Source organism: Rutidosis leptorrhynchoides, chromosome 2 (genome assembly GCF_046630445.1).
Source record: "Rutidosis leptorrhynchoides isolate AG116_Rl617_1_P2 chromosome 2, CSIRO_AGI_Rlap_v1, whole genome shotgun sequence".
NCBI lineage: Eukaryota > Viridiplantae > Streptophyta > Magnoliopsida > Asterales > Asteraceae > Rutidosis > Rutidosis leptorrhynchoides.
Window position 1 is genome coordinate 29,118,740 of NC_092334.1, and position 12,288 is coordinate 29,131,027.

The 12,288-nt window shown below is 34.2% G+C and overlaps 3 protein-coding genes and 1 long non-coding RNA gene across 4 annotated transcripts; 2 read left to right on the forward strand and 2 right to left on the reverse strand.

Annotated features, from left to right (window-relative positions):
- Positions 1–206: 206 nt before the first annotated feature.
- Positions 207–1,567, forward strand: LOC139894295 (uncharacterized). The gene is made up of 3 exons (XR_011774907.1): positions 207–276; positions 597–664; positions 1,144–1,567. It is a non-coding gene; the product is annotated as an uncharacterized lncRNA (long non-coding RNA).
- A 2,201-nt stretch (positions 1,568–3,768) lies between these two features.
- On the forward strand, positions 3,769–4,803 carry LOC139887744 (F-box protein CPR1-like). Its single transcript, XM_071870804.1, has one exon. The coding sequence runs from the start codon at positions 3,769–3,771 to the stop codon at positions 4,801–4,803; it is 1,035 nt and encodes a 344-aa protein (XP_071726905.1).
- Positions 4,804–4,946: 143 nt separating this feature from the next.
- Positions 4,947–5,920, reverse strand: LOC139887745 (adagio protein 1-like). Its single transcript, XM_071870805.1, has 2 exons — positions 5,858–5,920; positions 4,947–5,486 (listed from the first exon to the last, which is right to left on the reverse strand). Exons 1-2 carry the CDS (start codon positions 5,918–5,920, stop codon positions 4,947–4,949), a joined length of 603 nt encoding a protein of 200 aa, XP_071726906.1.
- A 951-nt stretch (positions 5,921–6,871) lies between these two features.
- Positions 6,872–7,267, reverse strand: LOC139887746 (uncharacterized). The gene has a single exon (XM_071870806.1). It carries the CDS (start codon positions 7,265–7,267, stop codon positions 6,872–6,874), a length of 396 nt encoding a protein of 131 aa, XP_071726907.1.
- Positions 7,268–12,288: the final 5,021 nt, after the last annotated feature.

Sequence of the window (12,288 nt, forward strand, 5' to 3'; positions counted from 1 at the left end):
CGTTTGTATGTAGTATGATTGTATGTATTCTGTAATTTCAGTTTCGTATGTATAGTTATTCCTAGAGTTTGTTTAGTTGAAATATATTTTGTGCAAAACTCAACGTATAATAAGATTCTTTGTGAAGTTAAACTTACAGTATATAAGAAATATAAATGACATTGGGGGAGGCTTAGCACCACCATGTCCCCCCTTGTCTCCGCCTCTGGTTATGCCATACGTTTATACATGAATTTCTAGATATTTTGGGCTACAAAGATGGTGAGGGAGTTGCAAGTAAAGTTTGTTAACTTTTGGTTGTATTTTAACATTTTGATTTAACAGTTTTTTCCACTTTGACTTTCACAAATTGAAGTACTGGTACTAAGTTTTTTAGTTTTGTTTGAGTTTTTTAATGCCTATTGTTAGGTTGTGATATAGCTTTTTACAATATCTGTTGCTATACATGTGATACATTTCATTACATAGTAGTGAATTTTATATCATAGCTTATTCGTTTCTAAAGGTAGCCACTAAAATCTAGCTGGTAGCAGTTACCATTGTCATTAACAAATGAACACTGTATAATCATTTTATATTGCATGTGCAATGGTCAGCTTTAAAGATTCGTGATGGTACTGGTGAATGTTCTTAGTGTGGTTTTGAAGATCTTACACGGATACAGGTATTTTCCATTATTATTCATGTCCATACTATTCAAAATGTCTTTCACTTTAGGCCTACTAATCAAACATATTAACTAAATTTGTCTTTGAATTTAGATCATTGCATAGCTTTTTATGCTTGCTCTCATCTGTTGTAAGTGACCTGGTTATACGTAGTAATTTCGACCCGTTTATCAGTGAAGGGGTCTAGTTGAGTTTATATTTTTTTCGTAAGGGTCAAACGGGCAACAATTTGATGAAATAATCAAACAGGGTTGATGGGTCGAAAGTTTTCTAAAGTTTATTTAGGTCTATAAAAGATTAAAACCTCCTAATTCTCCTATTTAAGAAAATATGCAGTTTATTACTTTTGAGACCTAAATCATTAACTAAGAGACATGGGATTAGATGTTCAGTTTATAAAGTCCATGAGACAACTGCCATATGTTTTTTTTTTTATATTTGCTAGATTAAGACTTTTATGATTTTTCTTTTGCAGATTCTTTGCCAACACTTTGAATTTACGATAAGGAAAGGTACAAGAAAAGCAATGGTAGCCATGAACAAGTTACACTTTGAAACTCACTTATCCAGTTAATGAAAGACAAGTAGGTTTCTCTAAACATCCCATCCATTTTGTAAGTTGACCTAAAGCGTTAATGAACAGACATGGGCATATGGATGATGATGATGGACTGCAACTTTGAGACCTATAATTCATCAGCGATATCGGATCATTTCAAGAAGTCAACACTCTGTAGTCTGTACTACATAATTTAAATCTTCTTGTGGGTTGTAAAACGGATAACTATTTATCTTTTTTGTCTTAGTTGTTTGATGTACTACATAATTTAATACCGTATGTCGAAGTACTCCATTCGTTCTAGATTGCTAGAGATTTTGTAAGAACGAGATCGAAACAGACAACGAACATGTAAGTACTTTTTTTATCGTCTTTTATTTACTAGTCTAAACTTTGTTAAATCCATAAGAGTGTTTTGGTTGCTATAGGCTGATTTATCTGCAGGGTGGTTAGATCGTTGATCCTTTTTGGTTAGTTTTGTTAGTTGGTCAGCGGGATCTACTTTTTTGATGATGACAACGAGTGCGTTTTGTAAATTATGGTTTCTGTTTTTGGGTCGTGATCAGGAAACGAATCATGCTATGTTTTGGTTAGTTACATATTTGGCTGCTCCTGATATATTCTATCTGATTGATGTATGCATTCGTAGAAGTTAACATTTGTAAGAAACCATTTTGATGTTCTAATCTGTTGCGATCTTTCTTTTCGCTTATAAAGTTTTTAATATGATCTTCAGTTGTTGAATTGATAAGTTAAATGACATGGTTCATGTAAATGTGGTAATATAGACCCATTTATCGACTAAACTAAACTAAATTTTTGTCAAAGTGCATAGTGTTTTATGATGAGGAGATTTGAGTATTTGACTGTTAATAAAATGTGATAGTTGTTGAAGTGGTTTTCTAGTTTCCAAATTTTAACTTTTAGTATTTATTTAGTCTTGAAATAATGATGCGCATCAATCAATTGATTTCATGTTCACTGTAAAGCATATTCCAAGTTGTTCCGTATGAATATTCATTGCTACGAAGTACACGTATTTAAATTATTGATTATATATATTCTTTGGTTTTGGTTTTTTCAATTATTATATTATTCAAATATTGAATGTAATATGTCTGAAAGTATGAACCTTTGAAGTCATTGTCCTAATGTGCTTCTATTTACCTCTAACTATCAACAATTTCGATTGTTCTAATCTTAAATCTTTGAAACACATTCAATCTTAGCTTGGTTATAGTCTACTACTTCCATGGGTAATGACACGGGATGAGAGAGGATGAGACCGGACGCTAATACATGATTAGACTGAACGCAAATACACGATGAGTAGGAATGCCAATACAGTAAAGCAAAAACAATATTAAGAGATTATATCATAATCTCTTAAGCCACCATTGTTGCTTCTTAAGCCACACACTCCGTTTGAATATTAGCCGTGAGTTTGTAAGTAACCTCATGGGATAGTACATTCATTCCTCTTTTATATGTTCATGTTTTATGCAATAAATCGACTTCTGATTCCTTATAAGGATATATCCTGAGCCATTCCTTATAAGGAACGAATTGTATAATACTTTCACAATCGTTATCTTTAAACAATAGCAATCAATAATTTATAGCCGCGTAGCGCGTACCCCTCAATCTTGTTATCTATCCATTTAGCAATGTATTTTAAATTTGTAAAAGTTACTAGCTAGTCAGGTACTACTCGGTCTAGACCTTGTATGACTAATCGGTCAAGGATAAGAGTAGTTGGGACTAGTTGAACGTTCTGAACAACTTATATTTTGACTTCACTGATTTTGATCGAATAAATCGGATATTTTGACTAATCAATTTGACTTTGACAAACTAAATGTATATTTGACAATCAAATTACCATTGACCTACTCATATTGAGGTAGCTCATTGCTTCAAGGTTGTGAGTTCAAACTGTACTATTTTGTGTTTGTCGTTTTAAAAAAATTAAATAAAAAAAATGACAACTTTGAATAAATTGAACACGACAAAAACTAAGATCCCAATTAATCAGGGAATAGTAGCCTAAATATATAACTGAGTTTTAGCAAATTAGTTTGTATCTTGCTTATGTGAGTATTTTTTTGCAATTGTTTTTTATCAACCTTCCTCCATTTTCTGGCTCAAGAATCAAGATTAATTTTTAATTTTGAAACATCAAAGCCCAATACAAACAAGGATTCATAAACACGGTCCTAGAATATAATGACAATAACGATAACGATTTAGGAAACTTATACAGAAAGACTACCATCGTAATTAGAAATTTAGAATACAACAATAGCCCCAAGTTCTCTGTTAATATACAATAGACCAGATTGGGCCCCAAGTTATCTGTTAATACAATAGACCAGATTGGGCCCTAAGTTATCTCTGAACTGGGCCGCAAGTCATTCTTTTACGCTAATTAATATAGAAAACCAAGAAGCGGCAACTCCTTTCTATTAAACTGCAATTTTCTTATAATCGAACGTAATTTTTTTTCTTCTAAATAAAAAACAATTTTTTCTTTTAATTCTAATGGATGATGATGTGGTTGCAAAGATACTTGTAAGATTGGATGTAGAAGATGTTGTTCGATGCAAGAGTGTTTGTAAGTCATGGTATAATTTAATATCATCTAATGATTTTGTTAATGCTCATCTTAAACGTAGCTACAATAACAATCGTGAACATGGATATAAAAGAATCCGATTACTTAAATTGCGTGATTATATGATGATTGGTTCATGTAATGGCCTTATTTGCATCTCTCTTAAATTCGTTGAATTATTAGTAACTAATCCTTCCACTCGAGAGGTTAGAAAATTGCCAATGCCTCCTTACAATTACAGGGGAAAAGTATGTTGGGGTTTTGGTTATGATTCTTGTACGGATGATTACAAGGTTGTTGTCGGCTTTGAGGAATCCAAGCATCATATGCGCTTTCAAGTGTTATCTTTAAAATCAAATCAATGGAAATCTTTAAAACCAACTAAATGGAAATTCGTTGAAGACCGGGATCATATAAATTACAATACTAATACTTATGATTGTACTGGTTTTTTGTACAATGGGGCGCTTCATTGGTTTATGGATGATGATACAAAGAAGAAGAAGAAGAAGAAAGTTATTCTTTCTTTTGATTTATCTCTAGAAAAATTCAAAGAAATCCCCTTACCTAATGACAGGAAATATGTGTATGATGGTCGAAACATAATAGGGGTGTTTGAAGAACGTCTATGCATATGCATATCCAAATGGTATGATTGTTTTGCTAGTTATGACCTCCAAACGTGGGTGATGAAAAGCTGTAATGGTTGGCATACAATATGGGTGATGAAAAACGATAATTGTTGGGAACGGCTCCCACGTGATTACGAAGGCAATAAGTATGGTTCTGTCACTCCTGCATACAAGCTGGATTTCATTCAAGACAACACTTGGCATTTATGTAATGATAAAAAAGGTAAAATAGATCTGTCTTTGAAGAGTTGGTATCATATTGCTTTCCCTATATTTGTCAAGTCACTTGTTTCTCCCTTAGAAAAAAAAAAAAAAAAAAAAAAAGAATAACAAGAGCAAGGAGTCGTCTAAAAGTGGATTCTAGTGTAAAGTGGATTCTTATTATTATTTTTATTTTTAAATTAAAATTATTGTTAATTGTTAATCTTAATGCTTCTTTTTTAAGTGCATGATGGTATGGACCAGCTTTCTTGTTACAAATGACAAGTATCTTTGTGATGACAATTGATTGCTCGTTTCTTTATTGTTAGTAACCCTTGGGTCCCACATCCTCCAAACACAACTAAATTAGAACCGTTAACACACGAAAGTGTATGGCCCCAACGACCAGGTGGCGGTGAGCCCACTTTCACATGTTGCCACTCGGGTTTAGTACAACTTAAGTCCAGTACAGAAGTGTCATTCATTGGTTGCATATTGACACCCTCACCGCCAAAAAGAACCACGCGGTTCCCGACAGCACATGCACTGAAATTACACCGAGACGGCTCAACAGCACCGCCGACGGTTAGCTTCCGCCATGCAGCCGCTTCAAGAGTGGTCAACTCTCTAGCTAACCGACCCCATCCCAATCTCTTAGACCCCGGGACCGTTTCAAGAACCCTAGTCGTTTCACTACCGCACGCATTTTGACACACCATTCTCCAAAAGTCCTCGTTTTTCGCCACCTCATAAAACCGCCTGCAAACTGAACCTACAGACGCAATATCTCGAGGAGTCAACCGTGAAAGAATCTGTAAAGTAATTACTATTAAATTGGTTGAAGATGAATACTTCGATTATTTTATTAATCAATATGAAGGATTACAGAGATGGGTATATATACCCAATTGAGAGTCCTACAATATTAAGGAAACTAAATATAGCTACAACTAGGAAACTAATACGTAGTATAATTATTTATATAATATATAATATATCCTAATATAGATCTCAACACTCCCCCGCAAGTTGGAATGGGAGGATCTCGAACATTCAACTTGACACGAAAGAATTCCATCGGTAGTCTCCTCCACCTTTTGACTTTTAATCAGAGACGAATACTCTGTATTTTTTTTTATTTTGATCATCAAGCTCCGGACATGAACCCAGTTCATTCTTAAACCTTGTTTGGTTCGCCCGTAGTTTTTATCTTCCAGACTTGAACCCAGTCTTCTTCGACCTTCATTGGTTCGCCGAGGAGTATTCAGTCTCCATGACTTGAACCCAGTTCAACTTGAACCTTGTTTGGTTCGCCATGGATTTTTTTTGTTTTGTTTTGATTTTTTGTTTTTTTTCTCAGGGTTTGGAACCTAGTCAAGCTAGGCGGCTCATCCCCACGCCGATCTTCGTCTTCTTCCTTTCCTTTTTTTTTTTGATTTTTTTTTTTGATTTTTTTTTGATTTTTTGATTTTTTATTTTTTTAGAATGATCACTCATCCCAATCAGGCTCCTCGAACGTAAGTCCTGCGGTATTAGCGATTGGTTTTGTGTCCTTAGCCTTTGACACCTTTATTAGTTGTAACAGATATTCAATATCTTCCCTTGAGAGATTTGCGGTCTCATCATGTACCACTGCAGTTTTGGGTTGATCTTTAAAACGATGAGTTTGATTCTTTGACCCTGCTGCTTTCTTAGACCACCAGTCAGGATACCCGATGACCTCGAAGCAACCTTCTTCGGTGTGCCCTTCCTTTTGACAGTAAGTGCAAGTTTCACTTTTGTCCCTATCATCTCTCGGGTTCCAACTCTGATTCTGCTTACTTGATTTAATTCGGTTGTTTCGCCCAGAAATATTGAAGGCAGCAACATCATTGTTTATACTTCTTGAATTGCCCACCATTCTTTGTTGTTCATCTTGGTTAACCATGTGAAACGCAGCAGTTAAAGAGGGCAGGGGGTTGATGCTCAATATTTGTGATCGTATAGTCCCATATTCATCGTTTAATCCCATCAGAAAGTCATAAAGTTTTTCTTTATCACGCATTGTACTAAGGGTTTTACCAAGATTACAAGAGCACCCATTGCAAGTACAAATCGGTGTAGGACTAACCGATTGTATTTCATCCCAAACACCCCTAAGTTTAGTATAATACGCGGAGATGGTCATGTTACCTTGATGTATAGTGGTGATGGTTCGTCACAATTCATAGGCTCTTGGAGCATTCTCCTTGTCAAACCTTTCTTTGAGATCATCCCAGATATCTTTCGCTATAAGTGCATACTTAACGCTATTTTTAATTTCTTGAACCATTGAACTCACCAACCAACCCCTGACCATGGCATTACACCTTTGCCATATAACCAAATATTTAGATTCTTTACTCGGCATAGGCATTGAACCATCAACGAATCCAAATTTATTCTTGGCAAACAAGGCGTTTGTCATCTCGCTTTTCCAATCACTGTAATTTCCATCACGAAGAAGATTATCGCCAACGAAATTTTGCCCTGGTTGATCGGCTGGGGTTAAGAAGTAAGGAGAGGTAATGTCGATTGGTGATGTTGTACTACTTTCTGCTTCATCGCCTGCCATTGATGTGATAAAAAAAATACGTTTGATTGATTTTGGGTTTTAGGGTTTGCGGAGTGTAAACGAACGATTGGGTTTTAGCGTTCAAGATATGCTTGCAACTCTTCCTTTTTTTTGTGTTTTTGTTTTCCTTTTTTTTTCGCTGCACAAGAACAAAACAAGAATCAATTTATTGAAAGCAATAATTTCTTACGTAACTATGCTGTACTAAATTTTCTTTATGCACGGAAATCAAAAAAGCAAGCAAAATTAAATTGTTAATTCTTGCTCTTCACGTGCAAATCAAAGAATTTGTTTTCTGGAAGGAAGAACAAGAAACAAAAAGTGCCAATCTCCTCTTCTTTCTTCTTATTGTCTAACGTCAAAAACAGAGACCCACAAATTAATTTTGGATTGATCGGTATGATTAACCAACGATTGTGAAATTTGTTGATTTAGGTTTTCAGAATCTTTGCTCTTGATACCATATTAAATTGGTTGAAGATGAATACTTCGGTTATTTTATTAATCAATATGAAGGATTACAGAGATGGGTATATATACCCAATTGAGAGTCCTACAATATTAAGGAAACTAAATATAGCTACAACTAGGAAACTAATACGTAGTATAATTATTTATTATTTATATAATATATAATATATCCTAATATAGATCTCAACAATTACTTCATCGTTTAACTGAAGGATCCCGCAGAGTCCACGGGGAGAATTGAGGGTCCCGTCTGGAGTTATCCGGCAAGAAAGGAGGCTGGAACGAAATCGGTCAACGGTTTTAAAGTTTCCATTTGTGGTGGACCCCGGTAGTGGACCAAGATCAAGATCAACTTGTGTGAAGAACTGAATCCCTATGATATGGGTGATTACATCATCATCATCATCATCATCATATATTGGAGGCATACGCAATCGGTTCATTAAAGGGGTACCATCCTTAGTGAAATTTAAAAGTTCTCCTTTGAATTCAACTCCAACCTCGAGACATGTTCTAATTTCTGAAACTACTGTGGAGTTTACTAACGGGTGTCTTCTTTTTGCATACGGACCTCTGCATTGTAAGAACCGGCTGATAACAAATATATACAAATTAGAGTGGGCAAAAACCAGTGTACTAACTCATAAACGGAGTTATAATAAAAAATATAGAATATTAAATCATTAAAAACTAGAGGTGACAATTTCACCCTATTAATATGAGAACGGGTAATCTAGGTTGTATATGATATGATAACAGGTTGAGCAGATAACACATAAAAGGTAGCTAAAAGTGAAGCTGGGTCAAACAAACCAGACACGCTTAGCATCATCAAATGTTTGGTCAAATGCTTACAACACACTAACTCGTTCGACTAAAAAAAGATTATACTAGTGTTTTTGTAATCATACTTGATATTTATAATTATTTATATCTATTTATTTACAAAGTTCAATAAAATGGAAGGTCAAACCAACACACCCATTTTGACCAGAAAATGAACACATTTTGAACTGGGATACGAATCATAAGAATCATGTCTGTACAAGTTCTTAACGATTTCAAGCAATCATCAAGGAGCTTAAACTTTTAAGGTTACAATTTACTTTTAACCATCTCAATTAAAATACTATATACGTTCTCAAGCCTAGTTCATCTATTTCAATGCAATTAAAAGGAATCTAATAACCAGGATGACCGACTTAAGAAGATAACATCTAAGTAATAATCAAGCACAACAGAAAGATATGGTAGTAACTGGTGACCCTAAACAAAATGATTATTAGATTCCTTATAACCTCAAAATTCATAACTATTTGAACTTATAAACCTCTAAATTCATAACTTTTTGATCTTGATGAGCAGAGGTCTATACTTTTGCGGCAGTCCTTTACAATATATCAGTATTTTAGATTAGTTTGCTTTGCTTTATCAAATTGATCTTTCAGCACCACAAAAGCAAAAGTCAACAAATCTCTTATCCGAACAGTCAGTATAACGTCTAACCTATTCCTCAAATGCTGAGATTTGCATTTATTATTAGTCCATCCAGACAATAAACCCCATAACACCACACTAGAGTTCCAAAAAACTAAGACTTTAACCGACAACTTCTATATTACAAGTCCCTTAGCCTATTACATAAACACGTGGTATATAGAATACTGGGTATAAGTACTAATCATATTGCTACTTCATAATGTTACAAGAATAAAATGTAAGAGAAGATTTCAAGATCAGATCATTAAGGAAAGAGTGAGAAAATATGTCAGAAGACCAGCTAGGAGACAACCTGAAACTACTAGCTAAGACAATCTTATGTTTGATATATCATATTATACAGCTAATCTTCATAAATAGATATATCTGCGTCAACATATGGATGTGACTTCGTGAGTAGTTCCACAACTGTCCCTTGATAGGACCAAACTCCAAAATTGGTACATTTTAGCACACTAAGAATCGAGTACAGTTCAAAAGCTGTTAAGAGACATTGAAACTTCATTCAGTATTTGAGAGGAAGCATATATAAAGTATCTACTTATCTATAATGACTTTTCTGTTTTGCTTTATGTTCTTATTCCTTATTATTGAATTGTTTTAATTTTTTCTGTTACTCAGAATTTTGGCTATATCACTGAAAGTCATGCTTTGCTAAAACTAAGACGCTTAATTGGTTAACCTGTGATTAAATATTGTTTAATGATTTTTTTTACATGCTAAGAGAGTTAAGCTTACGCAATATTCTGTAATGCTCTGTGAAATAGAGGTTTTTTATAGATGGGAAGGTGAATGATCGACGTATAACTAATGAATCTAAGACTAAAACTGGAGAATGTAAGTCAGTTGTTTAAATTCTAGATTTTTTATTATTAATTAAGTTCAAATAAATACTAGTTTAAATGGTTGAGTCAATTTACTGCTGGATATGTAGGTGGATCTTGTGGTATAGGGTTTTTTGGTTATATGCAGGTTTGACTTATATTAGTCAAAATGTTCGTGGTCATTGGTTAGGAATATTAAGGAATATGTGTAAAATTAGAACATTATATTGTTACTTGGTTTTTTTGTTTGTTAAACTTTGTAGGTATCCCATTCTGGAAATGTTGGTGTGTCTTTTGGAGCAAAGTCAAAGGGAGTCAAAGATTAAAGAGTTAAAAGATTTGAAAGATCAAGAGCAGGATTCTTTAGAGTCATGCCCAAGGATATGGATCACTTTGAAGTATAAAGGTATGCATTGTGTTTTGAATTTAAAATGTCATTTCTTGTAGGTGGTTCTTCAATTGGTTATGAGTCATAGGTCTTATAGAAATGGTATTGGTGATTGTATAGACTTTGTCTTTTATTTGTATAGGGATGAATTATGGTGAATGTTTTATTTTCTATGCTTTCTAGTTTGGTAGAAAGTGTAAAAGTGTTTCGGATGGTTCACTAAAAATCATCCCCCCATGTACTCTTCGTTTTTTGATGGTATAAAATTCTCCGGGGTACCGTCCCCTTTTTCCAAAAAAAAAAATGAACCTGAACCTAACTTATCTATTTGTGTTGTAGCACCCAAGACTGATTCAAAAGAAAAACAAAAACTAAGCCAAATGTAACAAACCAATTTGGTCTCAATATCTCTAAAGTGAAACTCGCTACGAACATAAACTTTATCTTACTGTTTTTATTAATGTTCTACCTTTATTGTTCCTTTATTGTTGCTGCTAAAAGTTGCAGAGTTATATTTACAAGATTTTAGCAAGAGCCTGTTAGAGGTGTTTCTGCGACCATGATCATTGCTCTACTTATTGCAGCACCGTTATGGTAGCAGGAACAACCTTAAAAGGGTCCTCATGAAGTCTTGTAAAAACAACCCTCCAACTTTCAGTTACAAAAGTAAAGAAGGTTCAGGACATGAATATAGCTGTGAGATAAAATTAGATGTTCTCAGCGAGTTTTCATTTAGCGGCGTTCGGGCCGAACTAGTTTGTACCTCAAAAACACCGAGTAACAAACCAATGGCACCATAAAGGTGCTGGTCAATGAAATTTAGCTCAGTCTCTGATTAATCTGATCACTTTTAGGAGCTACATCACAAATAAATAAGTTAAGCTTCAGGTTCAACTCAACTATATACAGCATAATTAAAATGAAATTTAGAATTCAAACAACTTACTCACATTCTTCAGCCTTAGTCTTAGATTCATCAGTCACGAATTTCCTAGGTTGATCATTCCCCTTCCCTGCTATAATAATCTCACGATTGAGCTTACGGACAACAGCTTTCCTATATGAATATCACGTAATCTTAACTCAGAACTCAGTAAGCAAGTTAGCACAAATGATTAAGCAATATACAATCACAAATTAAACCATTGAGCATCTTAGTTTTAGCAAATGATATAGCCAAAATTTTGAATAACACTAAAAACCAAGAGAATTCAATAATAAGGAATAAAATGATCAAGTAAAACAGAAAATTCGTTCCAGATAAGTAGATAACAACCAACCACTTACTAATCACTATCTTCTCAGCAACTTCACATAAAAGTATCTTCCAACTTCCCAATTTACTTGTACCAATCTAGCTATATGACGAGCATTGTCAACGTAACATATAGACTAATGAATAACGCTCGGATGATAATGATAAAAAACTGACCAAGAAATCCTATTCTATTCAAAGGTAAAGTCATGGGCTATAGCAACTCATTTTATCCGTCCCTTAAAAAATAATCTTACACATGTCGACCGATGATATGAATAAGAAAGTTGAGCTAGAAGTCGTACATATTATACCATTATACTAAAAAACTTTTTCAGTTATGGTAACCAATATAGCAACATAATACTGTAGTAGTGAAATTTCTAGCCATCCATTACAAGCCAAAGTTTCATGGGATAAGCTTTCTTGGAGGTATTAGCATTGTTGTAAAAGTCCGTTAAGTCTGTCGACGCATCGGTTTGAGGACTAGCCGGTCCAATTTCGCCTAAAAACCCCTAAAAAGTTACTCAAAGCTAAAATTCGGGTCAAAGTCGGGCTGAGTCGGCCCTGAGTTGGTCAAAAC